At 36.9% G+C, this 27374-nt stretch overlaps 1 protein-coding gene across 2 annotated transcripts; it reads right to left on the bottom strand.

Annotated features, from left to right (window-relative positions):
* Positions 1 to 1545: 1545 nt before the first annotated feature.
* Positions 1546 to 26957, bottom strand: LOC140743468 (inositol polyphosphate-4-phosphatase type I A). 2 transcript variants are annotated; one of them, XM_073074761.1, is made up of 19 exons: positions 26541 to 26957; positions 25722 to 25877; positions 25150 to 25341; positions 24596 to 24747; positions 24026 to 24187; positions 23479 to 23834; positions 22999 to 23189; positions 22456 to 22612; positions 21723 to 21916; positions 21055 to 21170; positions 20270 to 20713; positions 17945 to 18098; positions 16112 to 16296; positions 14685 to 14896; positions 14336 to 14432; positions 13415 to 13601; positions 12790 to 12912; positions 12084 to 12219; positions 1546 to 4492 (listed from the first exon to the last, which is right to left on the bottom strand). In XM_073074761.1, the coding sequence occupies exons 1-19, from the start codon at positions 26656 to 26658 to the stop codon at positions 4360 to 4362; spliced, it is 3465 nt and encodes a 1154-aa protein (XP_072930862.1). In that variant the 5' UTR covers positions 26659 to 26957; the 3' UTR covers positions 1546 to 4359. The 2 variants fall into 2 exon arrangements, with proteins under 2 accessions (XP_072930862.1, XP_072930863.1); XM_073074762.1 differs by having other exon boundaries at positions 23008 to 23189.
* Positions 26958 to 27374: the final 417 nt, after the last annotated feature.

Raw genomic sequence — 27374 nt, 5'->3', positions numbered from 1 at the left:
TAATAAAAAAAAACTTGTAATCTTCTCAGAATACGCTTTCGTATGATATCCATATAAGGAAGTGCGTTAAAAACATTGGTCCGTTAACTTGAAGCGTCCACCATGATATTATAACATAACTAAATGTATTGTGATTTGTGATACAAACCTATGAAAAATTATCTCAATCGGATTCCACGAGATGAGTTAAATTTTACAGGCTACATTTGACACCTACATAAGTACAGAAACGCTTACAAAACAAAAAAATAAATATCATAGTCACTCCAACTTATGTTCTTTATTAATAATCAATCTGATTTTTATTAACGAAAGATCGAAATTCGACAATGTCTCACAGACCTATATCAATGTCTAGTATGAAATATTGTCAAATTTCAATATTTCGGAAGTAAATGGATAGATTAATTAATAATAAAGGACATCAATCCTCATGGTTAGTAAATGAACACAAGATTGAAGATCGGCAGTAAATCTGTAACAGTATCAGTGTTTTAGTCGCCTGGCAGGAGAAGTAAATGTACGTTAATGTGTACGTACGTATACTGAGTGTACGTAGCATTTACGTGTACGTGTATCACGAGCAAACATTTATTTACTATTACGTACAATTCTATTACCAGTGCATTTATGTCATCTTATGTAAAATGCTAGTAAAACCGCACATTCCCCGTAAAATACTACATTACATAAGTAGGAGTTTATTAAATTTTATTATTACATTTAAGTACAACAAGTTTCATTAAAATCAGTTTGTGGAGAATACAAATAAACAAACAGTATTATTGCATAAAGTCATTGTGAGCATAGGCCCCCGTGAATATAATCGTTAGATTCATATAAAATCAGATCGACGAAATACGTTCTCTAACATAATATAATAATATAATATATGTATATAAATAAATATATGATATATAAAATTAATGATTATGATATAACGCATTACCCAATAAAAGAGAGTCCCACATAGTCCGCGATTCGTTATTATTACGTATATATGGGACATTGGTAGACTACATATCGATTCTGTCTTAAGAATAAGAAGTAGAAGGCTTAGAGAAGGAATTTCAATAAACAATATTAATACCGACTGAACTACGCACCTACCAAATTATATAGTCCTACAAAGTTTTCTGTGCTAATTTCTCAAAGACAACCTGAGAAGTAAAAAATAACGATTCTATTTTAAAATATTTAACATATTTTTGAGAATCTGTAATAATAGTGTGAAAAAATAATATTTTTATTGACAAACAACATTTAAAAAAATGAAAAATCCATCATGAAGCTGACATCAAATAGCATGTCTTCGAAAACCGCCAACCAGAAAACTTTGCCAGACTATAAAATAAACTACTCAAATATGATTTTTGATACCAGAGCTTATGTTACTATACGAGTAAGGTCCACTTATATCAACAGACACTGAACGTGTCAGACACTGGCTGTGGGAGACAACATCAAATTTCCTATATGATACTTTGAAAGGCATAGCCGATTTTTGCCTATGATTCTATGTTACGGTAGACATACATTAGCACATTTTACAAGAATACTATTTTGCCATGGTATAGTCCGCGTAAAACTGCGAGTCCGTTGTGAATATAGATATGAATCGTGTCGCCATAGCAAATTCGATGACTACACTTGCTCGGAACAACTTCAGAGCGGACTAACAGTTTGGTGCGAACCATACGCGTCTGATACGATTTATGCCTGTAGATGTAAATATTCCGTAAACTGCAAAACTTGCAGGTATATCAGTCATCATTTTTTGTCTCAGAATCGTCGCCTTTCCACGAAACATTTCAACGATGGTAGCACTCTGTGATTACAGAGACACTATAGCCACTTATCTTATATTTAGGATAAATGTAGCGCAGTTGTATTCTCTTTGTTTTGTTTTAAGGTAATTATTGGATTTGTTCGCGTTATTAACACAAATATATGAATTCAAATTCATGTAAAGTCTCCTTACTTTAAGGACTCCCGTATTTTGCACATGAATTGATTGAATTGTAAAATGAAAAAACACACTGTAAAACGATTTGAATATGTGTCTAGAGATTTCAGTACCCAAATTAATATCAGACAGAATACTCATTTAGTCCTTCTATCTTAAATAAAAGCACAATTAAACAAGACAATGTATCTGATCTATACAATAACATTTCGTTATCTGTATGGTCTCGATACCCATTGAAAATGTTATTTTAAAGCGTAAATGGATTCTGAGGCGAAAATCCAATGATGACTTAAGTCTTGTGACATCCCTTTTATAGCACTTGAACAAGATCCAGTCTTCTAGTAAACTTTAAGTACTGTCGTGACTATATAATACTTATTTTAAACATTATTTCTATGGTAATTAAGATAACCAATTACGTACTAAGCAATTACAGTACAGATATATTAGTGAAAAATTATACTTTAGTCTGTTCGTCTTGTTTTTGTACAATTTAAGGCATTATACAATGTATAGTATTGCTTTTTCTAAATAATTGCTTTTTAGCATAACAAGCATTCAATGAGCCTGATTCAGTTGTAAATAATTTTGCTGTAGCTCAGTATTTTAGTTGACGTGCACGAGAATTTGCGTAAATGTACGTTAATGCGTACGTATGTATACGGAGTGTACGTAGCATTTACGTGTACGTGTATCACGAGCAAGTTCACTGATAACGGGCATGATGCCAGGGTTTAATATTCCTTTCGATAATGTAGGTTAACGGTTTCCTAAAATGATATTTATTCGGCAAAAAAAATGTACCTATTTTGAATGTCATTGGCTGGTGTCGTCACTCCTCCACACTGCATAGAAAAGTTAAAGTGATACGATGGAGTATGTGAGGCATGAGAATATTTAAGTGCGAAAATGGTTTCGACATAATATGGTTTCGACAACATGACCAAATGCAGTATTTTATATTTTTTTCATTGAATACAATTCTCAAAGTTTATTTCAAAACTAGGTCTTTTTTGGATTCCTTTCAAGATATTGTTTTCACTAAAATTCTATTGATTCTATTTGTAAATCCAGAAGAATTTTCATTTACTCATGTCCCAATTATGACGTTAGACCTAACGAACGATTTTCTTAATTTAACTCAGAGCTTATATAATATTTTCATCAATCATTACTTTATTATCAAAAAATACTATGGAGTGAACTCGCTCTTGAAAACACGTGCTTAGATGTTTCAATGTAACATATAAAAGATTAAAAGCCACATAAGATCTTGTAATATTTTGTTTTCATAACACACAACACATATCCTAGCTTCTAAGTACCGTATATAAAATAAGATTTATATATTCCACACTTGAATCACTGGTCTTACCCTCCCGTAATCAACATCGCTTTTCGCGTACTATTAAAAAATAACCTTAAATAAATCGAAAATATGTTATTTCTTTTTATATATCTGTTAAGTACTAAGTTGTTGGCAACTACCTTGGAAGATTTTGGTCTACGTTTCATTTGTATACAATATAATAATACGTCATGAATCGATTTGGTTATCGATTCAGATAAATATAAAGCAGGAAACATACTTGCAACACTCACCTCGATGCTTCATATACGATCGAATTTCTAACATCTCTTGCATGTTATCAGTATGTTTCTGTCTTAATTTAACAACTACGATACGTGCAAATATATTAAGTTAATTTAAGTATTCGTTTACAACTACATACCGAAGACCACTGTAGCTACTTAGATAAGTACGAGTGGATATAAAAATCATTTCATAAACTATGTATAACACCGAATCCAGCGGTGAATACAGTTCCCATATAATACCATTATACGCGTAAACATTTGCTTACATTTGGCTTTATAAAGATCTGAAGCACATTATACAATATTAATCACTAAGTACATTATTCTGAAAATCATCACATTCGATATTTATTAGTCTCGATAATTGGTATTTCTGCTATTTCGGAATTACTACATGTATAACTCTTCCAGTTAATATAAATTGAATGTTTTTATTTACCAACATCAAAACGGCAATGTAAAAAATAAATAAACATTTAAAAACATTATCACTCAAGTGTTTTCAAATGGATCTCACTTGGCTAAAGACGGGCTTAGATAAAGGTTCTGTCAAATAGAAAGCGAACATGAGGCCAAGACATCCAATGAAGCCTTTCTGTGACTAAAATTATGCGACATTGTACATGACAACTCACAACACCTTCAATTCGCTCTGTTTAACGGAACCTTATAATCTAAGATACATCTCTAATCCATAGACAAAATTTCAACATTATGACTTAAAGCGCAGTATTATGTGTCATTATTTTTCATTATAGGTTATGTTATGTATATTTATTTTTGTAAATGATTTAAGTTTGAGAAGAGCCATATGTGCCCGCGGGCGGCCGATACTCCTCGGGCAGAGCCATCACCTGTTTCTTGGTGAACGCATACTTACGTACACCTATGTTTTTGTAAGTGTTCTCGCGACGACAGCCCTCACTGTAAAAATATATAATATATATTAAATACAGAACCCCGGAAGCCCCCTTTTAGTCGGCTCTTACGACAGGCAGGGGACACCGTAGCCCTATTCTGGTCCCGAAACTACAGGGACAACGTACAGACTGTACCTAATAGACAAATATCTTCCTATTGTAGAATATTTCCAACATTAAGAATTTTAGCAGATATAAATACTACTTTTTTCCTTGAATATTTTATTCTATTTGACGCCATACGACATGGATAGTAATCTAATAAGCATGATGACAATAATAATAATAATAATAATAATAATAAACGTTTATTGCCATAATAACACAGTTACAGAAAGAATAAATGTACATTTTACAGTAATACATACATGTATTAATATGACAAAAGGAATTCGGCTCAGCATTGCTGTCTCAGAATCAGGGATTCGAGTAGCGCTGTTTTTCAGCCGCTCCTATAATCCCTGTGGTGTTAGGTGGGATAAGAAGATAGTCAGCCGTCAGTGGGGCATCTCCTGGGTTTTAAAATCCAAGCGTGTATGTGTGTGTGTGTGTGTGTGTGTGTGTGTGTGTGTGTGTGTGTGTGTGTGTGTGTGAGTGTGTATGTACGTATTTGGAGGTTAAATAATGTGTTTCATTAGCATTAAAGAACTTTTTTATTGGTAGATATTGCATGCAGGCAGGTTTCAAATTTTCACCAGCAAGTTGTCTTTTTAACAAAGCAGATTTATATTTGTGTTTAAAGCATTCCGTTCTCATTCTTCTCCTCAAAGGGGGAGGTAAGTCGTTCCAAATTTTTGCTGCTTCAAATTTGAAACAACGCCTGTATCTTGCCGATTTATGAGCTGGAATTTTTAGGAGACCTTGAGAATTTGAGCGAAGGCTCCGGTGGGTAAGGTCGTCGACCCAGTGCAATTTCTCAAATAGGTATTCAGGCTTCTTATTCCAAATTACTCGATGCACTGTACAAGCATAGTGTAGGCTCCTCCTCGCACTCATGTTAAGTATGCCTTTGCTATTTAAGTATGGTGTTATAAATGTTCGCCTAGGGACATCAAAACAAAAGCGAATACAGGCATTTTGTACTCTTTGTATAGCATTTTCTAACTTAACATTTAACCTAGGTCCAAAGATGGAGCTGCAGTAATTAAATTGAGAGAGCACTAATGACTCACAAAGTTGTACGCGTAAATCTGGTTTGATATAGGGCCTAATCTTATATAAGGTTTTAAGTTTATAAAATGCGGATTTAATTTTGCTGTTTGTATGCTCTGAAAATTTGAGCTCTCCATCTAAAATTAGGCCAAGATTGCGTGCGGTGCTTACTTTTTCTAGGGCTACGTCATTAATCTTTATTTTATCTTCACAATCCAGTACATTTTCAATTTGTTTCTTGGTGCCAATTACAATGGTTTGTGATTTTGTTGGGTTTAGGACAAGCGAGTTATTTTCAGACCATGTGTAAAGATTCTTAAGATCCTCGTTTATTAGTTTTATAGCTGTTTTGGTGTCGTTTACTTGGAATGAGTAGTATATTTGTGTATCATCTGCGTACAAGTGATATTTGCAGGATTTAATCTGGCTAGACATATCTGCTGTAAATATTGTAAACAGGATTGGGCTTAACAGCGAGCCTTGTGGGACTCCCCTTTGAACTGGCTTGGAAGAGGAGAATCTTTTGTTTCCTTCTGCGTCTTCAGTCACAACAATCTGCGCTCTGTTGCTTAGAAAGGTATGGAACCAACGACAGGTGTTCTTAGAGAAGCCATACTTTTCCAGCTTGACTAGAAGTAGATTTTGGTCTAAGGAGTCAAAAGCCCTGGAATAGTCAAGGAGTACCATTATACTGCTCAAGCCCAGGTCAGAGGCCTCGGTAAGGTCGTCTGTGACATGCAATAGGGCAGTTTCAGTGCTGTGATCTCTGCGGAATCCGGATTGTAATTTAGGAATAATATTCTTATTTTCTAAGTACTTTAATACTTGAATGAGTACTACTTTCTCTAAAACTTTCGATAGCACCGGTAGAATGGAAATAGGGCGCAAATCTTTCAGCTCTGTAATGTTGTCTTTTTTTGGAATAGGTCTGACTAAAGCTTTTTTCCATATAGATGGGAAGGAATGAGTTTCAATCGATTTATTTATAATCCTGGTAATTATTGGGAGGGTTATATCTAATGTCAGCTTAATCATTTCTATGTTCAGACAATCTTCACCAGCTGCAAGAGTCTTGATACTATTTATAATTTTGTTAACTTCCATTTCTGTGGTCGGTTTAAGTTCTAAGAGTTCATCTTGTGCAAGATTATGTAGATTTATAACATCAGTGTTTATTCCTACTTTTTTGCTGGGTGGTATGTTTAAAAAGTGATCGTTAATTATTTCCGGGTCATTAAGTTGGTTGGGAATGGGGTTAGATAGCGTTCTGGTGACTTGTGTAGCGTTCCGTAAATTTCTCCATAAAAGTTTAGGTTTCTTTAAATTGTTGTTTATAGAGTAGTTAAAGAAGGCTTTCCTTTCACGCTCTATAGTTGCGGTTACAAGATTTTTTAAGGTGCGATAATAAACCTTGGAACTGTCGCTTTTTTCTTTTTGGGCTTTGACAAGAGCGTCGTCGCGTAAACTCATCATGAATTTGACCATGTTAGTTATCCAAGGTTTTGGTCGGTCTTTCAGAATAATCTTATGGATTGGAGCATGATTTTCGAATAAATTTGTTAAATGTGAATTGAATGCAATTATCATGTCTTCTAAATTATCTAGATTATAAATAGAGTCCCAATTGGTCAATGTCAGGTCCTTTTCGAAAGATGGTAATTTAATATCTTGTAACGTTCTTTGGTATTTTATACGCTTTTGTATTTTAGGTTTTTTAATGTCAAGATCAACTAATATCAGAGCATGATCACTTAAACAGTGGTTATGAATAACTTTTATATCTTTACATTTTGAAGAACTATTAGTCATAACCAAATCTATAATAGTCTGAGTATGATCAGTAACTCTAGTTGGCTCATTAACTAGTTGCTCTAGACTGTGTTGAACACAAAAAACATTAACTTCTTTTGCTTTAGAAGAGTCTGTTTTTGCCATATCAACATTAATATCACCTAAGATCCAGGTATAATCGTAACGTCCCATGACATTAATTGACTCACTGAGAGAGTCCAGCGCCTCTGCAATACTTACGCTTTCAGGTCTATAAGCTGTGCCTAGAGCTATAGTGGCTCCTGGTATTCGCACTTCGAGCCACATCTGCTCCAATACAGATGCTGGGTGTTTTAGCACTTTTATCGAAATTTCTTGTCTTATATAAAAACCCACTCCTCCCCCTTTTTTATTATGTCTAGGTCTATGCATAAATTTGAAGTTTGGTATATTAGGCGCGAGACTCTCCTCACCAGTTTTTAACCAGGTCTCATTAACGGCTAGGATATCCGGTTTGTACTTAAGTATTGTCATATATAATTCGTCTTGTCCTGTATGTAATGACCTAGCATTTAGTAAACTTAATCTCAAACATTTTTTGTTTGTGGTAGCCATTATGAATCAATAATAATGATAATCCGCAAAACCCTATAAGCATGTCCAATGTAATTATATTTATTTCTATAAATAAGATCGTATATAAGTGATGGTGTGTGCATGTGTTTAAATGTAATAGTGTTTTGTAAGTGAACGTACTCGTATATGTATATGTGTGTGTTTGATATATACGCGGATTCATTGCAGGAGTCCCAAAAGTAAATAAATAATACAAAAAAAAATATCCAATACAGAGAAACAGAAAATTGCAATGAGAATTTAAAAGTAATTAACATTAGATTAAAATTACATGTGTTCAAACTATTTTCTTTTGAAAAAACCTTAGTAAGTCTGCTTCGTTGCGCACGCGTATTCGAGTCCCACCGTGCTCCTGGCGTACAAAGACCTTTCCTTCGTGTGTCCATACGTACTTGTAATTGTTTTCGCGGGCTAGAGTACGGGTTCTTTTGAATATCTGCCTGTTATGTTTAGTAAGGCGCTCATTGATATAAATCGGTCTTGAGGCCCCGGGTAGATTAAGTCCATCGGTGTTAAGGCCGCGGCGCGTACGCGCAGCCTGCAGCAGGGAATCCCGCGAGGAGCGGCGCGCCAGACGCACAGCGAGAGGCCTCGGCCACATCGACGCGCCTCCATCCAGTCCCGTCCGCACAGGCCCTGCTCGTCTTGCGCTTACGATTTCCTTTTCATCAAGCTCTATACCGATTTTTCTTGCTACCGTGAGAACAATATGGGTGCAGTTTTCGCTTACTGATTCTGGACAACCTGAGATTTCTAGATCGTTTATTAGAAGAGCCTGATCGCGCTCTGAAATGTCGGACTGCAATTGCAAGACTACACTCTCCAATGCTGAAGTATCTGGTCGGTTTGCTTCCTCAGACTTATTCTCCAATACGCTCACTCTAGCTTCTAACTGTTCCAGACGACTATTCTGGGTCTTGATGCTATTAGCGAGGTCCGCAATTGCTGTCCGTATTGTATCTAATTCGCCTCTGAATAGTTCTTTCATATACGCTTTTAAATCATCTAGACATTTACTTTGCATACTACTATTACAATCACTGTTGTCCGCGTATGGGCTGGTGTTTTCAATAAGTGTCGGTGTACGTGTATGCTTAGTACGATGGGTAACATTTTTATCGCTGCTCAGTGTGTCCTGCGCTGGTGGGGAAGATTTTGGCGATTCTATTGGTACTTCGTCGCGGGCTGATGCAGTGTTGCGTACCGGGGTATTGATATTTCCTTTCTTTGGTACTTTGCTTGTGCATTCCGGACACTTCCACTGATCCTTTTTCTCCATTTGGTTGAAGGATTTATTGCTAACATTGGCGCACTCCAAGTCATATTTTGACTTACACATTAGGCACTGTAGGTATTCCTTCTTCGGTAACAGATTTCTGCAGCCAGCGCATTTCTTAGAGGCATTCATTTTTAAAGTGTAAAAGAAGAGTACAGGAAACGGGGCGCGACACTACTATGTTTGTAAAAAACACACAAAAAAAAATGTATACTAAAGTCTTATCTCAATATATTTGTTTATATTTTATTGTTATGAAATTTTATTTATTAATAAATAAAATTTTACCTTCCACTCACTTTGACATGACATTTGACATCCAATATATACATAAACATAGAAAAAAATATTCAGTAAGAACAATATATTGTAAGGATGCTGAAAAATACTCAGTTTTAATAAAAGCTTTCAGATTTATTATATTTTCGATGAAATACTGCAGTCGGCCATATTGTCTAAAACGCTAATCGGGGCGAATGACGTCATTTCTCGGGCGTATGCTTGAACTTTAATATGGGATGTCATAGTGTCACGTCACCCACGGACGCCACGACACCCGCGAGCATTTTCGCACTTAATTCAAAATAGGTATAAAACGTATTATTTTCGTAAATACTAAATTTCTGAAATAATACCATTTTTGGAATCAGTAGACATGTGTAGTCCGCTCTGAAGTTGTTGCACGCATTTAGAGAGCCAATGCGGTCGAACACAACTACAAGCATATAGGGGAAACTGGGGACACTTGATCCTTACGGGAGACTTGGTACACTAGATTTATAGAGCTTCTGTGACCACTATATGATTTTAGTGTGGCAACATTGGTTGTCTATGATACGTCATAACTTTCTAAACTTGGTACTCTTGTCCAATTTGATATTTAAGCAGATGGCGGATGATTGTGTGTTTCATGTGGCAGGAAAATATTTTTCGTAAGTTTTCATTTTGATTAAATAATTGGTTAGTAAACTTATTTTGGGTAAGTAACACTTTTAAACTATTCATTATCTATGTTTTTAAACGTTTGTTTCATAGAATAGTGTTAATAGTAGTCATTTTTTTACAATATCTTTTTATAACCACAGTATAGCTAGGGTACACTTTCTTATGGGAGATATGATCCCCCCGCATCAAGCATCCACTAATGTTTATTTTTGAATAATTTCAGGGTTCAATATGCCTAGAGTATATAAAACAACAGAAGGTGCAGGAAAAAAATATCAACCGTAAGATTCTGTGATAATAGGAACATTAAGTAATGTTAGCTAAAAACATAGTTACTCGTATATGTGATTTATCAAAACAGTGGATATGTTGTTGTTGTTATTTCTACTTTATCTACTAAGCAAATAAATCAATTTTAACTTTTTTTTTCATTTTGGTATCATATGAAAATATAGGAGACTTGTTTCCCTCAGGATCAAGTGTTCCAGAGGGGGGGATCAAGTCAAACATATATATGGGACACATGGTATCATTCCCTATACAAAGTTTTCGTGGGCTGGTTACAAAATTTATATACCGATATCATTAGCTTTTATACTTAGTATAGCCAATGAAATTCCACGTATTTCAGTACCAATATATCTAAAATCGGATCAATATTTACCAAATAGTGGTCAAAAAACAAAAGGGGGGATCAAGTGTCTTCAGTTTCCCATACTCCGCAGCAACAGTGCGGACACACTAAGAGCCGGTCCACACGGCGCGTTGCGTCAGCGTTGCGTCGACGCAGCGCTGTGGCTGCGTCGTTTTACATACTAATAATCATAGTGTACACACAGTGCGCTGCGTCGACGCAGCGCATACGCGACTGAACTGCAGCGCACGAGACGAAACGGGCGGGGGAGTACTCATTGTACTCAATGTCGCCGGAGCGGCAGCGCTCAGTTGATTATGCGTTAATAAGGAACGCACACGCAAGCTGATTTCGCTTAAATATTTTTACATATTTTGTCGGTGACGTAGTAATAGCAGCAATGCCAGACGTCGTGCCAAGTCGCACCGCAAGCGCATCCAAGCGCAGCAGAACCAGGCCCTACGTTCTATGGTGGGAGCCGGTCGCTACATGCGGAATGATGTGGTGGCGCGAGACCTCAGGGTTCCGACCATTGAGAAGTTCGTGAGGATGCTGTCGGGGCGAATGTTCACTAAAGCCGACAGCGGCCCACACTCCCACCTGAGGGTCATCGCGCCACTTCACGCTCGTCCTCCTGACCGGCGCCCGCTCCCTAGCGAGCTCCTGGGCTAGGATCCCCTGACCACCAAGGGGAGTCCGTCAACCCCACTCGGGGCAGCGCAAAGACTCCCCCCTCCCCTACCATTATTCTGTCCCCCCCCTACCATAAGTCCGCCCAACGGCGAAACATAGCACCGGGGGCAGTCGACCCCTTGAGAATTGCCTGGGTAAAGAGGGACACCTCGAGACCCGTATACCCCACTCCTGGAGGCCCTCGGGCCACAGAGTAGGACGCCCACTTCGTTGTGCGTCAAAACCTTTTCGTTGCGTCGACGCAACGCAACGCAACGCGCCGTGTAGACTGGCTCTAACTGCGCTATGTAACCGCGGGCAGCGGAGGGTGCCGGGGGGGAGGGGGGCGCTGTCTTCGTCCCGCTGATATCTACAATTTGCTGTTGCGACGTGACTCACTATATTCAGAGCGGACTAGATGTTTAGCGCTTACTCTACTCACATAATAGAAAGGGATTTTCAAATTTTGTCATCATGCCCTTTTTTATCCAAACGAAATAATAAACATACCTCCTCATTATACCCAGGGCCTTCCGCATCTCGTGCTCAGCGAGGTGGTACTCGGAGCCCAGCACGGCGCACTGCTCCAGAGTCACGGACATCCCCGTTCTGTCTTTGGCGCTCTTGCAAGACGTGAACCTTATACCTAGAAAAAAATCAATACAAAAATATCTTATTTAAAGTAGATTCTTCACAGAAATATTTCTGAACATTCTGAACTGAGTCCTTTAATATTTATATTCTAACTAATAATATAAATGCGAATGTGAGTTTGTTTGTTTGTTTGCTACACTTTCACGTCTTAACTACATAACCAAATGTCATGAAGTTTTGTACAGGCGTTCTCCGGGATTCAGAAAAGTACATAGGGTACATTTTATTCTGAAAAGAAACATCATTCCCAAAGGATAGATAAAAATCTCAGACTGCGAGCGAAGCCGTAGGTAAAAGCTAGTAAATATAAAAATAACCTGATAATTAGTAATTAGTTCTAGCTGGCGTTCTCTTTCACTTGTCATTATAGTGACGTGATAGCAAAATAATAACGTATTTGCCAACATGTGACCTATAAAATCCTATAGATATCATTACATGTACACAACTACATAAATATATATACATAAAATAAAATAAATGTATTGACAACTACAGCACACATGCCAATACGCCATATCAACTATGAGAGAATCTTGGCATAATAATATATGTTACTGACCGTTCATAAGGCGAGTCGCCAACGCTGCCAGATGTAATACTTCTATATTTTTTGGCACTTTCTTGTGTACAGCTATACGCAAATTTTCCATTACTTCTTCTAATGGTTTTGTTCTTGAAGATCCTGTAGTTGTAAAAATATAGTTAATAAGAAGTTACAAGTTTTTAGGTTATTGCATATGTTGTTTTTAATGGAAAGTAAATTGTAAAATGATTCCATCACCGACACCACACATTTATTTAAATAATAATATAATTTTCATACAATGCGATACATTTCGTTCAGCAATATCAGCAAAGCTACTGTGGCTTGAGTAAGGTGGTAGAACCATGTGTGGTTCGACTCCGGCAGCACCACCGCCACACCTATTTCTACCTCATAACAGTAGTGTTAAGCGCTGCTGTTTTCTGGTTTGAAGGGTGTAGTAAGGGAGACATACTTTTCCGAGGCGCTTCAGCTTAGTCAGTAGCGTAGTAGCTCGTCTTATCCTATCTGGGTTTGATTACAGATGTACAAGGCCGGCAGTAGCCACTTACCGTCAGATGGACTGCATGTTCGTCTACCACTACTATATTGTAAAAAAATCATAGTACTAAAATCTATGATAACAACATGAAGAGCTTACCTCTGCTGGCAGCCACATAGTCAGCGAGGAATATTTTGTTATACTTGTGATAATACTTGTTGAGTCTGTCCAAGTTGTCGCTATTCGAGTGATACTGGGGCGTGGTCTCGCCTAACGCTTCGGCCAACGTCGCCTTCTCATTCACCCCGATGTTGAAGAATACCGCCGTTATTGTGAAACTTAAGTGCTGAAAATGGTTGAAACATAAGTTAATTATCTGCTGAAATGCTAGAGATTGTTTAGAATTCTACTATAAAATTTGTTATTATTGCATTATTATTTCATAAGAATGCAGCATCATGGCTGCACGAAACAGATAATAATATAATAGGATAATATTGCGGTACTAAAACTCCCCACCAATTTGTGACTTATATTAGTGGTATAAAGTATATTCTAGAATGTGTTGGGATTTTCATGAGGCAACTCATTTAATTTATTCTACAAGAATTCAACGTTCAGATCATTGGCGTAACTATAGTATTGCAGGAATGGTAAAATGCCACGGGCCCCTGACACGACAGGCAGCGAGCTCAAAAGTGACCATATAAATCTCTGAAGAGTATATAAATGACCAAGAAAAATTGTCTCAAAATGTTTATATATATGTGCATGAAAAAACAAGGTCGCTAGGAGCAAACAATAACCAAAGTACGTAATCCTGAGCGAAAAGGCAATGAATGCAATGAATTTATATTATGATTACACCACTGATTCGGATTAAAATAGCTTTCTGTTTAAATACATTATAAAATAGAACATTGGACATGTTGTTGATCATATTGATCTTATTAAGTGATATAACACTTTCGAGAATGCATTTTACAGTGACAAAGTGAGGAAATATAAAGAAGAAAATAAATAATCGTTTTTAATTTATTACTATCTTAATGTTTAATAATAGTAAATATATATTGTTACCTCTTTATTTGTAAATTTGGAGTACAAAGAGTCTGATATCGGAATGTATACAGTTAGTGCGCCTCTGGAGCCGCTCACATGTGGCACAGAACTGTTGCTGTAAAATTACAAAAGATGGTTAAAAACCCACGTCAAATTAATAAAATGGTACCAATGTCTATGGGTGGTATGGAAGCTACATTCACTTACCTATGACCAACTTTAGTCAAAGTGAACACAACGGTCTGCAGATCCTCGACGGCCACCACAATGTCCCCCCACATGGCCTTCTCCGACGAGTACAATGAGCAACCCCTCGAACCCGCACTGCTAACAAGCATTCTAAACACATTTAGCCACATTCACTTACCTATGACCAACTTTAGTCAAAGTGAACACAACGGTCTGCAGATCCTCGACGGCCACCACCATGTCCCCCCACATGGCCTTCTCCGACGAGTACAAGCTAAGCAATCCCTCGAACCCGCACAAGGGGCCCAGGTCCGAGCTGAGCAGCTTCACCACCACGTCGCCAGGCACCGAACAGAACCAACACAACAGACCAGCCGTTGCTGTCGACAACTGAAATATGTAAAGTGTATAAGGTAATAAAAAACTGTCTGAAGGTGGTAGAACTCTTCGTAGTTCGATTCCGGCGGCACTACAGCCACTCCTATTTCTGCCTAATAACAGCAGTGTGAAGCGCTGCTGTGTTCTGGTTTGAAGGATATGGTAAGGGAGATACACTTTTCCGAGGCGTTCCAACTTAGTCCTCAGGGTTAGCGGCACCTCGTGGTGCCTCGGTGGTCGGTGGCCGGTGGCTCAAGGAGGAATATGTAATATACCTATCTAGATTACAGATGGCTACAGGCGGCAGTAGCCACTTACGTTCAGGTGTACTGCATGCTCGTCTGCTACTCCTATATCCTAAAAATTGCGTAGTGGCAATGTCCCAGTTTGTCGCTGATGTGTTCCAGACATATAAATGAACACACGTAGATATCATCAAGCAATTACTATCCCACTGCTGGGCACGGCTCTATTCTGCGAGTGAAAATGATAAGGCGTCTACCGCACTCTTTAGATTTTTTTTGAAACTCATTCGTGCAGGTTTTCTTAATGATTTCTTTTACCGTTTAACACCCTTTATTAATAATCAATCCATCCAATGTTTTGTCTACCAAAGACCGACATTCGACACCTACTTCGTACCACATTATTAAATTTCGATCTTTTGTAATCAACATTTGGATAGATTAAATATTAATAACGGGCATAAGATATAGATAATTTCGGACCCTTCGATTGAGACAAGTTTTCAACCTATCACAGTATACAGTAATACCCCGCTTTACGCGACCCCGTTATGCGCGGTTTCACTATAACGCGAAATTCAAATTTACGCGAAAGAGATCATCAATCATAATATAATCATCAACTTCTCTATTCCCCGAAATCCCCATCCTTCGACTTTGTTCTATGGGGATTCCCTCGTTCATTTCGTTTGTTCCGTCATGTTTAGTTCGGCTACCAGTCGTGTTTTAACATACATAATTTAACGCTACGTCAAAAATGCCGCCTGTAAAGAAAAAAGAGCGTAAAAGCGTATTCATATTTTTTGAACATATTAAATTTGGACTATGTTTAATCTTAAGCCTCGATACCGCGAATTTCAGTTAAAGCGATTTTTTTCGGAACGTATCCCTCAACCTAACAAAGGAGTGGATGGGTACCCAATACCCATCCACTCCTTTGGTTACACACGAAAATTACAAAACACAAAAAAATGTACATTACCGCTTGTGAGAAACACGTGTCCCGCCTGGCCTGCAACGCGGCGTTCTCGCGCGCCCACGCCGACGCCTCGCAGCGGAGCCGCAGCGCCGCGTGCGACACACGCACCCACCGGACCAACACCTCCGCGCTCTGTTTGAACTGCCACATCACTGTCTTCACACCGTCGAACTGCTCCTCCGATACACCTGTACAATTGTTTCACCATCATCATCATCAACAACCCATTACTGTCCCACTGCTGGGCACGGGTCTCCTCTCATAATGAGAAGGATTAGGCCATAGTCCACCGCGCTGGCCAAGTGCGTGTTGGTGGACTTCACATATCTTTAAGATTTTTTTTTATAAATCTCTCAGGTATGGAGGTTTCCTCACGATGTTTTCCTTCACCGTTTAGCAAGTGATGTGATAATCAATTTCTAATACGCACATAAATTTGATAAATCAAAGGTGCGTGCCTGGGATTTGAACCTCGGATCCCTCGAACGAGAGGCCGAGTTTCTTAACCACTAGGCTATCACTGCTTTTTTGTTGCTGTTTGTTTACTTATTTTATTTATATATACTTCTTATAAATCTTGACACAGATGTAGACGAATCGGTATTAATAATGTCGTTCACGGGCTTACACCAAGTGAGTGTCATAAATAAATATTTTGGGGTTTTATGTAATATTTATACCTGTGACTATAAATATTATCTATATTTTACTTTATATTTCTGTATATAGTATGTTACTTAATCATTTTAACATCATAGTCAACTATGTTAGAAATGACCCGTTGTCTGTCTTTAATAAAATTCTAACTATTCTACATGTGTTTAATATAACAGCTTTCTGCATATTAACATAAGTATTAGCCGACAAGTATAAAGATTATTATTATATAGGAATAGCAGACGAGCATGCAGTCCACCTGATCAGTGGCTACTGCCATGGACATTTGTAATCAATCCAATAAGATTAGATACTTTCCGCGACACAGATGCGCCGCTTGTCCTGAGAGCTAAGCTGGAATGCTTCGGAAAAGTCTATGTCTCTCTTGCCACACCCTTCAAACCGATACACAGCAGCACTTAGCACTGTTGTTGTTGGACAGAAATTAGTTTGGCGGTGGTGCCGCCACCACACAGGGTTTTACCAGGGACCTACAGACCCATACAATGGGTACTGTATGGTGAACATCTAAATATATATAACTCAAAGGTGACTGACTGACATAGTGATCTATCAACGCACAGCCCAAACCACTGGACGGATCGGGCTGAAATTTGGCATGCAACATCTACCATGTTATGACGTAGGCGTCCGCTAAGAATGAATTTTGATCAATTCTACCCCCAAGAGGATAAAATAGGGGATGAAAATATTACTTCGTAACGCGAGCGAAGCCGCGGGCAAAAGCTCGTTTACAATAAAATTAAGTTGTACTTTCGTAACTAATACTGTCTACAAAAAAGTGTGGTAGGTGAAATGCTCGGTAGCCAAGATATATTCACATTTATTTTTAGGGTTCCGTAGCCAAAGGGTAAAAACGGAACCCGGCTACTAAGCCTCCGCCGCCTGTCTGTTTTTCATCTGTGACAGGGGTTTTCGTCTTGAACCGTAAGAGATAGACACTTGCATTTTTTACAGAGAATTTATACATAACCTTGGCTGCTATACCAATAAATGCTAAAAATGAAAAAGAAGTTGAAAATAAAAGAGGAGCGGTATTTTATTTATTTTAACATGTCAACTTATTTCAGAAATAGCTTCCACTAAACAAATATAAATAAAAAAAATGTATTCTCAAGCTCATTTACTTATGTTACAGTTTCCTTCAAATCCACTCACCATTATCAGTTTCAACAGCCCTTGTGACAGCGTCCACGACGGTAATAAGGTTCAACTCTACGTTCGCTCCGATTGTCTTCAGGTACGCCAAATTGTTTGCTCTCGTTGTAGAGTCCACGTTTCCGATACTCGACAGCGTCTCCTTCTTTGATGTCTGTTTGAAAAACATATAACTTATCGATACTTTCATATGTATTTCACATTTGACTCATAGTTACAATCTACGTCGATGGAAAAATGTAAAATTACTTTTACGTATCGTAATTAAACAGGAGAGATATATTACATTGTAAAGTTCAAAAAATGAGAATAATCAACACGAGATTAATGTTACGAATATAACGATTATTTAAAAATATGAATATTTCTTCTTCTTAGTCGTTCCTTCATGACTGAAGTTCGTGCTTGCTTTGGAAGACTTTTATGCAGGTGTGCTGCATAAAGGACTTCCAAAGATATAAAAGACTTCCAAAAATATGTATACACTTTTGCAATTTGCTTATAACAACAAAGTATCAATACTGACTATGCCCCAGACATCTAACCCATCGCCACGCTAACAGCCGGTATGACTAGCCGCTTTAAATGTTTCACATTAAAAATACTTCAAAGCACTAGCACAATGATATTACTTGTAACCGTTATTTATAAATTTTCACTGCCTTCGGCTTACAAAATAAGTTATACAATAACTAAAGGTGATAGAACCTTTTGTGGTTCGACTACGTCGCCACACCAATTTTTGAATAATAACAGCGCTGCTGTGTTCTGGTCTGAAGGGTGTGAGAGAGATTATATTGTTGCGAGGCATTTGAGCTCAGTGTTCAGGGATAGCCAACCTCAGGTAGGAATCTAATTTTATCTGGGGTTGATTACAGATGTCCATGGGCGGTAGTAACCACTTAGCATCGGGTGGTCTGCATGCTCGTCTGCTCCTCCTATATTATTATAACATAAAAACATGCAAGTACGGTCAACTTGGGGATATGTTCATCCATGTAAATATAAGTCACTACAAATGTTTTATTTCCTTATAACAATATATAGACACATAAAAGCGAACTAATGCGAGTGCAAACAAAATTCAATAACACTAAAATTATAAAATCAGCACTAGTGTTTATCATACACAAAGGCAAAATTATTTTTAAGTATTTGTTCATGAAATTGAATAACAAAACAGGCAAGCAAAGCAGAGCTGTGGAAATAAGCGTAGGTAAATATTATTTTATAACTATCTGGATAACTTTCCCTCAACCTGCTTTCCCTATGTGGTACATACCATCATACTAATTGGAAGGATCGAAAAAATATTCTAACAATCTTTGGGTATTTCGGAAATCAGTTTAACTTAACTGTAGTCAAATGCTTGATTCTACCGCTAGGAAGCCAGCAAAGTGGACACTGGAAACATTCGCCATTTTGGTAACCCAATATAAATATTACTGTATAGCAAAATATGATAATTATTTAGTGTGCAGGGCCACTTGTACTTTTACTCTTAACATAAAGCGCTTCTATTTTCTTTAGTAATTAATTTAGGATTCCTCTTCGTAAGTTCTTGATTGGTGATAGAACCAGTACTGTTCTACCGACGTTCTAGCTACTATACCTACACCATTTTAGCGTGAAGCCGTTCTTGTTCGACCTTGACATATGAGGCGACAATCTTATCCCTTCGGATTTGCAATGCATCTGTAATGTATATTAAGTAAAAAGCCCTGTTCTATATGGAGTTTGACATAGATGTGTCAAATTTAAGATCAAGGCGACTGATTTCTTGTTTGATTTAATTGATTAACGTTATTTGGAGTATGTTCTCGTTTGCATAATATAAACCACTAAGTCCTCAATTGCATATTAAAAGCCACTAAGTGAAAACGCAACCAAAGTCTTAAAGTAACGCAAAAAAATAATTACATCAGGAAATGGTTTATATACTAAAAGAAACAAAAATAGCAAAGAAATAATAAATATAATAATAAAGAAATCTCGCACTGCTAGCCAAGCTTGCATGGTTACACATTTTACATTATTCCATGAGTAAACAGCATTTACTAAATAAAAATAAACAAAATCAAAACAAGAAAAACAACGCGCATTAATAGAATATATTACATACTAACTACTAGTTAGTTAGTAACTAGCTATAGTCCGCGTAAAACTGCTAGTCCGCTCTGAATATAGAAATGAAATGCGTCGCCATAGCAAATTGTATGACTACATCTGCTCGCAACAACTTAAGCGCAGACTAGCACTTTGGCGCGGACTATACCAGTCACTTCATAGCTTAGTGTCACTTTACTTTTACAATGATCACATTACCTTTTTCCCGCTCAGACTATCCATAAGGCATCTGTAAGAGACTTGCTCCAAAGACGCCGAGCTCTTAAAGTCGTTCCTCAAACTGCCATGCCTTGTTTTATTCGCGTCGAACGACAAGCTGTGAGAATCATTCAGTTTCGATTTAACAGGAGACCGGACAGATCGGAACGAGTGATTCAATCTATTTCTCTCGTCACTATTAAAGTAATCATTGTGGAACTGTAATTCGGAGCCCTCGACGATATCCTTAATAGAATCCCGTGTGGATTTGGGACAATTATTCGGGCAAATGTTTGGCACACTAGATGACAAAGATGGCGAGTCTCCAGTGGGCGAGGTTTCCTTGGAACTTGAACTAGAAGATGCGTCGAATGTGTCACAATCTGAACTCGGTTGCTCAAACATACTCAATTGTTCTGTTAGGCGAAGGATCGCTGACATTGCCTGAAAGTCAAATAATTATTTATCAAAATATCGATGAAAATGTCCTCATAGTAGTTACTAATTAATCATCTTCATAACAATGTTTTTTTCTCTCTATTTGTAAATAACTTGTAAATGTCTTACAGGTGTTTATATGGCAATATAAAGTGCGCTATATTTGACCCTTTTTGGATATACAAATGACATAATTTATAAGTCCTATTACAAATCATAAAAAAGAAGTGTCATTATCATTATTTACATTCATACGTATTAATATTATTAAATCATTGAATTATTGATTACAATATTCGTTTAAATTAATTAAATTATTATTAAATATTAAATTAAATGTTTCTCACCAACTTCTCAGATTCTTCACCGCAACTACTTGTTGGCCATCCTATAATCGCTAATGATTCTTCAAAAACGGATGGTTCCCAAAGCCGCAACATGCTCTTTACTTTAGCTTTAATACCTAAAAAAAAAAATTGTAATAAATATCGAACGATACAGATTAAATGATAATCTACAGTACTTTTGTGAAAAAAATAATTTATAATTGGCCAAGTGTGAGTCGAACTCGCACATGGAAGGTTCCGTACTACCAATTTTTCATGTATCTTTTTATTTTTTGTATTTGTTACCATATCAGCCATATAAGTAAATGCATTGTGAAAATCTGAACTGTTTGCCTCCTACGGTTCAAAAGATAAAGCGAAAACCTTCGAAAAATAGCAATTCCTTGTATTTAACCAGACCCCCATTTATTTCAATTAAATTTAAGATTTTCTTATTTACAATTTACAGTTTGTTATATCAGCTACCGTAATACATATTCTGCAAAACAATCTATATAAAGGTTTAAGAGATAAACACAGAGCTTTATCTCTTAAACCTTTATATAGATTTTATATGATAAACTAACAGACGGACAGACGGCGAAAGCTTAGTAATAGGGTTCCGTACCCAAAGGGAATAACTGGAAATCCCTTTGAGTATGGAACCCTAAAAACTAATTAAATCATACCTTCTAATGTATTGATCACATCAGCGTTTTGCTTCGCCTGTAGTAGTACCACAATTCTGTCCATGTCGGTAACGACGTCTTCCCTCAGCTTTCTCAGTGCAATCACATTATCATACTCAGTTTGTATTTTATTCGCTGTCGCAGAATTCAACGCCGCTTTCGTGCTGTTTATATCTTTAACTTGTTGCACTAACCTAGTCAAGAAAAGTTTAGTAACTGTTAAATCCATCACCTTTAATAACAATACTAAATAGTGGGATTGACGAATATGATTTGAAGGTACAACCTTTTGGGGTTCGACTCCAGCAGCACCACCGACACACCTATTTCTGTCTCATAAAGACAGTGTTATACGCTGCTGTGTTCTGGTTTAAGGGATGTGGTAAGAGAGACATACTTTTCTGAGGCGTTCCAGCTTAGAGTTCAGGAGTAGCGGCGCATCTGTGGCCGACCTCAGGGAAGAATATGTAATCCTATCTAGGGTTGATTACACATGTACATGGGCAGCAGTAGCCACTTACCATCAGGCATGCTCGTCTGCTACTATAAAAACTTATCAAAACCAGACTCTCGCCCGCGGGTACATAGCGCAGTTAGTGTGCCCGCACAGTTGCTACGTACTCCGTATGCTTGTGGTTGTGTTCGACCTCATTCGCTCTCTAACTACACCTGCACGCAACAACTTCAGAGCGGACTAGAAGTTTCGCGCAGACTATAGCACGCGAAGACCTACCTAATCAGCCCTCCAGTCCTCTCAGCCTTGTGCGAGTGTGCGGCGAAGGCGCCCGCGGTGACCACGTCGTGGAAACCGGTCTTGTTCAGAGTATCATTATGCACCCACATACGTTGCAAGTGGAGGTTAGTGGGCGCGAATTCCAGGCTTGGATCGTCTGAAAAATTAGATAAACTAAACCTATCAGCACTCTACATCGTACAGTCGCGAGTGCAGTCCGAAATGCCGTTGAAGTACTTTCCCTACGCGTCGTGATTTATGTACTTTGCATATTTATGAATGAGTCCATCATTTGTAAGTCTAAGTATATGTACAATAAAACTGTATTTTAAATATAAAACTTAATGTATGAAAATTGTTTATGATACTACTACTAATCTATGGATACTACACATACAAAGTAAACTTCAAACAAAGATTTTATTAAAAGAACCCAAAAAAATAACTTAATCGTAATATACGTCAATAAGCGTCACACCATTGCAAACCAATTGGAACTCTATTAAAAAACTCAAAGAACCAAAAAATAACAAATAATCTCGCCTTTCTTACTGCTAGCCTTAAAGTGTGCATGGTCGGCTTCTTGCAAGCATCGCTTGGAATGGCAGTAGTTCTTTAGTAAAGATATGTGGGTGCTGGCCAAGTCCAATTGCCTGCTCTGCCAATGTCCACTCAACTCCCCAACAGACAGAAGTTCTTCGAGCAACTCTTTCTCACGTTCTATGTATATATCCCTGAAAAATTAGTGAGCTGGATAGTTCAAATAGCAGACTTTGCTAAGGAGAAACCAAGAAACTTTATAAGATAATAGAATCGATTTGTGGTTGTCAATGATTATATTGATGTTTGCAAGCCAATGTGACCACAATAATCTGAACTTAATTAAAAAAGTAAAGAACTATCATTAGACAAATGAATTAAAATTAAGGGGATGTCAGAAATGTATAAAAGTTTTACATTACAAAGTAGAAAATAGTTACTATAATATAAAATAGAAATAGTTATAATAAAGTAAATACTTACAGCAGTTGAATAGGTATTTGGTAGCAAACCTTTGGCTCAGCCATTATTTCGTGTACTGTGATATCGCCGCCAAGACCCGAATGGAATCTGTATGTAACTTGGTGGCTATTTACAAAGTTTTGCTTAAGCAGATTCCCATATGAGGGAAATTTCAGCTTCAATCCCAATCTAGGTGGTAGAGACTGAGATCTACGGTGGCATAGAACTTTTTGCGGAATATCTATACTGTTTCGATCATTCGTATGAATAGGACTTGTGCCTATGTAAGAAGGTTCAAGACTCCAGCCATTCATTGTGACGAAACCGACTGTTTTATTATCGCGAGTCATCAACGCAACTCTCAATCTTTGGGCTTCCTGCACACAACAACATAAATTAGTAACATAAATTGTAATAACGATAACACGGCAATTACTTGTATATAACTTCACTTATCGTATAATAACGAAAATCAAGTTAAAAATATACAAAAGATAGCTTTGTTTTCATAAAGAACTTTATTATATAAATCAATATACCTCCCGTAAACCACACATGCAAATCTTACCTGTATGGTACTAAGAGTCAGTGATGTGAATCCCATAGGGACTGCAGTTTCAGAAACTCTCTCTTTAACGTCGTACACAACTAACCTCACCAACGCGTCGCCAGTTAGACCATCACTAGCTCTAAATAGAATAGTCTTTGAGAAGCTTGGATTACTGCAAGTCTGTAAAATGACATAAGAATCTTATAGGTCTACTATGTCTTTAGTCCGATTAGAGGGAAAATCGTATGTGAATAAATTAACTATTTACCAATACATTCATGGTTTTTTTTATAATATAGGAATACGAGCCAAATATGCAGTTTATCTGATGGTAAGTGGGTACTGCCACCAATGGACATCTGTAATCAACCCCAGATAGAGTTATTACTACCTGAGGTCGGCCACAAATACTGCGCTATCTCTGACGAATAAGCTGGAATGCCTCGAAAGATAAGTCACCTTAGCACACCGTTCAAACAAAAACACGGCGGTGTGGCGGTGGTGACGCCGGAGTCGAAAAACAGAGGCTTCTATCACCTTATGATATACAAAATAAAACTTATAGGGACTGATGTGTGATTTACTCACCTCTACTATTTCTGTGGTTCCATATTTCACACAGAAACCCTTATGGTACCTAACATATAGTACGATTAATGGTGATGGAGGCTTGCCGTGCGCATCACATAACAGGTTGTCACAAGAGATAGCCAGTTCACATAGGGGTACCTCATTCATATCTAAAAAAGAAAAAAATGATATGCAGAAATTGTGTTAAAAAACGAGTAAGTTGCTACCAAGTTTGTAGAACTCATTTGCTTTCTTTTTTCACAATCTGACACACAGACCAAGTATTTTAGAAGGATCTTTAATAATACGCTTCAACCACCAAGCATCAATCAAAATTTTAGCAAAAAACTAATTGCTATAGACAGATATTATGATTATAATGTTTTTATGTTTCAACTGAAATATCACAAGGCACAATAATAAGTACCTCCATTTTGAATTGTTTTAGTATCAAACATTAGGCAAGCTTTCATATTACAAGCACACTTGTTTTCATACGATAATTAAACCATTTCTTCTTAATTTAGGGCAGTGTTTACCATAGTTTACTAAATAATTGCATGACAACCTACCTGCTACAATACCTTTCTGCAACCTATATGTTGTTATGTCCACAATGGGCCGAATCCTATTAAGCTTTTCCTTTAAGGTCACTATTTGAGAGAGCATAACATCATATGGTGCCATTTGGATAGCTTTCAACCATAGGGTTCGTTCAGATTCATTGAATGTTGCCATTCTATAGCAGATGCCATTCTCCCAAACTGTATTAAGGAAATCATTTGTGAGTAGTCAAGAAGATTAATATTCTACACAAAGTAAAAGTAACATGCTGTATTATTTCATTTTATTACACACATTATGAATACCCAAGGAAAAATAATGAATGCAATCAGCATTCAAGGCATTTTATCTTTAGTTAATAAAGCACACATCATTATAATGACTATATAATTACAGTACAGACAATCTGTCCTGAAGGGTTATCACATTTGAAAACTAATGCTGATATCTCATACTTAAGATAAGAATAGTTCTACACACCAACCTAATACACCCATATGAGTCAAAACTTCCTTAATTAAAGAAAAGGAAGGAAGAAAAGTCAGAGAAAATACAAAAAAAATGGATGTAGCATTCTTACCAATTTGAAAAGGCCAGTGTCCATTTTCATCTTGTCCTTGTACTTTTACCTGATGCTGGCCTAAGATAATAACCCCCACTGGCTCATACCATGGCTCCGGTCCCTTCATATAGAACAGGAGATTGCCTTTCAGACGAAACCATCTTACTGTAGAACCTAAAATAAAAACAATGGTTCATTAACTCCTTTTACTGTGTGATATGAAAATTGTGTTTACATGTCATAGATATAAGCCTTAATCTTTCTTGAAAGATAAAATAAACTTGAAAAATATAGCATGCAATTAGATTTTAAATTATTATTTATTTGATATGATATGTTGGCTTGTAACAAACTAACCCAATATGACTGTTCTTTTGTTCTAAATTTTGCGTTCATTTTTTCCAGAGGATAAAGTAATGTCTGACCTTCTTTAGAACTTTTTGAGAATGTCACATATTTGTTTTTAAAACAATAATAAGCTTACAAAATGGCACCTATTATGAAATCAAATCTATATTTGATAAATCTTAGCAATGAGTCTTTACTCATTACTAAGATTTATTTATCCATTTGGCCCTGGTGTACAATACATAACAACATTATTATTGCTGTGTTTGTCTGTATTTTCAGATTTTTTATTCATAAGTCAATATGTTTGCTTGTTGTGGTGAGTAAAGGGATATTCAAGGAAAACCACTCTATTTCCAATGGTGTAATCTGCTTTTAACCCATTATTCATAAAGGAAAAATATACTCTAGGGAACCAGTATAGTGCCAATAATATATAAAAGACATATACTGATTGTATGTTTATTTTTAAATAAATAGTATGCTGACCTTCCGATCTGCGGAAAAAGCTATCCTGTTTTTCTTTCAGAACCAATATACCCTCGCGATCGAAGCTCTGCGATGTGTGGGATGCTAGCGCGGCTAATTCTTGCTTATTATATCGCATATTTATCGGCTCACATGATTCAATGTCTAATAACACAACAACACCACACCTTTATAAGTGCCTTTCAAGAGCTATTGAACTGGACACAATTTTCAAGTGATGTGATATTCATAACGTACTTAGATACCAATTCAAACTAGGCCACAATTATTACTTGCAAAGAGACCTTTTTAAAAGTATTTTAGCAAAAATATCTTTATTATTATTTCAAGCAAATCTGGCACAAGTCTATATCTGTATCGCGCATACTGTATTTTAATACAAAATAGCTATAGACTGCGGGAAAAATGTCTCAAACAGATGAGATGAGAAAGTCAACTGTCAAGAGTGTCAAGCAATGTCAGATAATGTCAGGTATGTGTCATTTAACTGAAAGCAGAAAAACAGATGTTAATTAATACAGATTATAAATACTTAGTAAATCTTAAAATTCTGCTACCTGAATAATAGTTATTGGGTTGTTGTACATGGTGTTCTTCGCGAATCATTAGATGTTTTTCATATTTTTGGGCAATATACACTTATGGTTCAGTACATTTATTTCACCGCGAATAGTCAAAATTGGGGAAAAGTAATAAATAAAATTTTAAATCGCAAAATAGTCCTACTTTTTTCATGGTTCCTTAACATCTTTTAACCCGTTTACATATAAACATGGTAGACCAACTATCTGGTAGTATTTTACAGAAAAAATAAACACTGCATCACCAAATGTA

This window comes from Epargyreus clarus, unplaced genomic scaffold (genome assembly GCF_041222505.1).
Source record: "Epargyreus clarus isolate Ecla_fem2 unplaced genomic scaffold, WU_Ecla_fem_2.2 ptg000007l, whole genome shotgun sequence".
Taxonomy (NCBI): Eukaryota; Metazoa; Arthropoda; class Insecta; order Lepidoptera; family Hesperiidae; genus Epargyreus; species Epargyreus clarus.
This window is presented reverse-complemented; position numbering and strand designations above follow the sequence as displayed.

Bases quoted from the DNA above. Each gene is read 5' to 3' on its own strand.
- LOC140743468 (XM_073074761.1), bottom strand. From the start codon at position 26,658: ATGCGATATAATAAGCAAGAATTAGCCGCGCTAGCATCCCACACATCG. The intron at 23,835-24,025 runs GTAAGATTTGCA...TGTTGTGTGCAG, and splicing joins TGACTCTTAGTACCATACAG to GAAGCCCAAAGATTGAGAGT. The intron at 12,220-12,789 runs GTCAGTAACATA...ATTTTTTTCTAG, and splicing joins GGCGACTCGCCTTATGAACG to GTATAAGGTTCACGTCTTGC.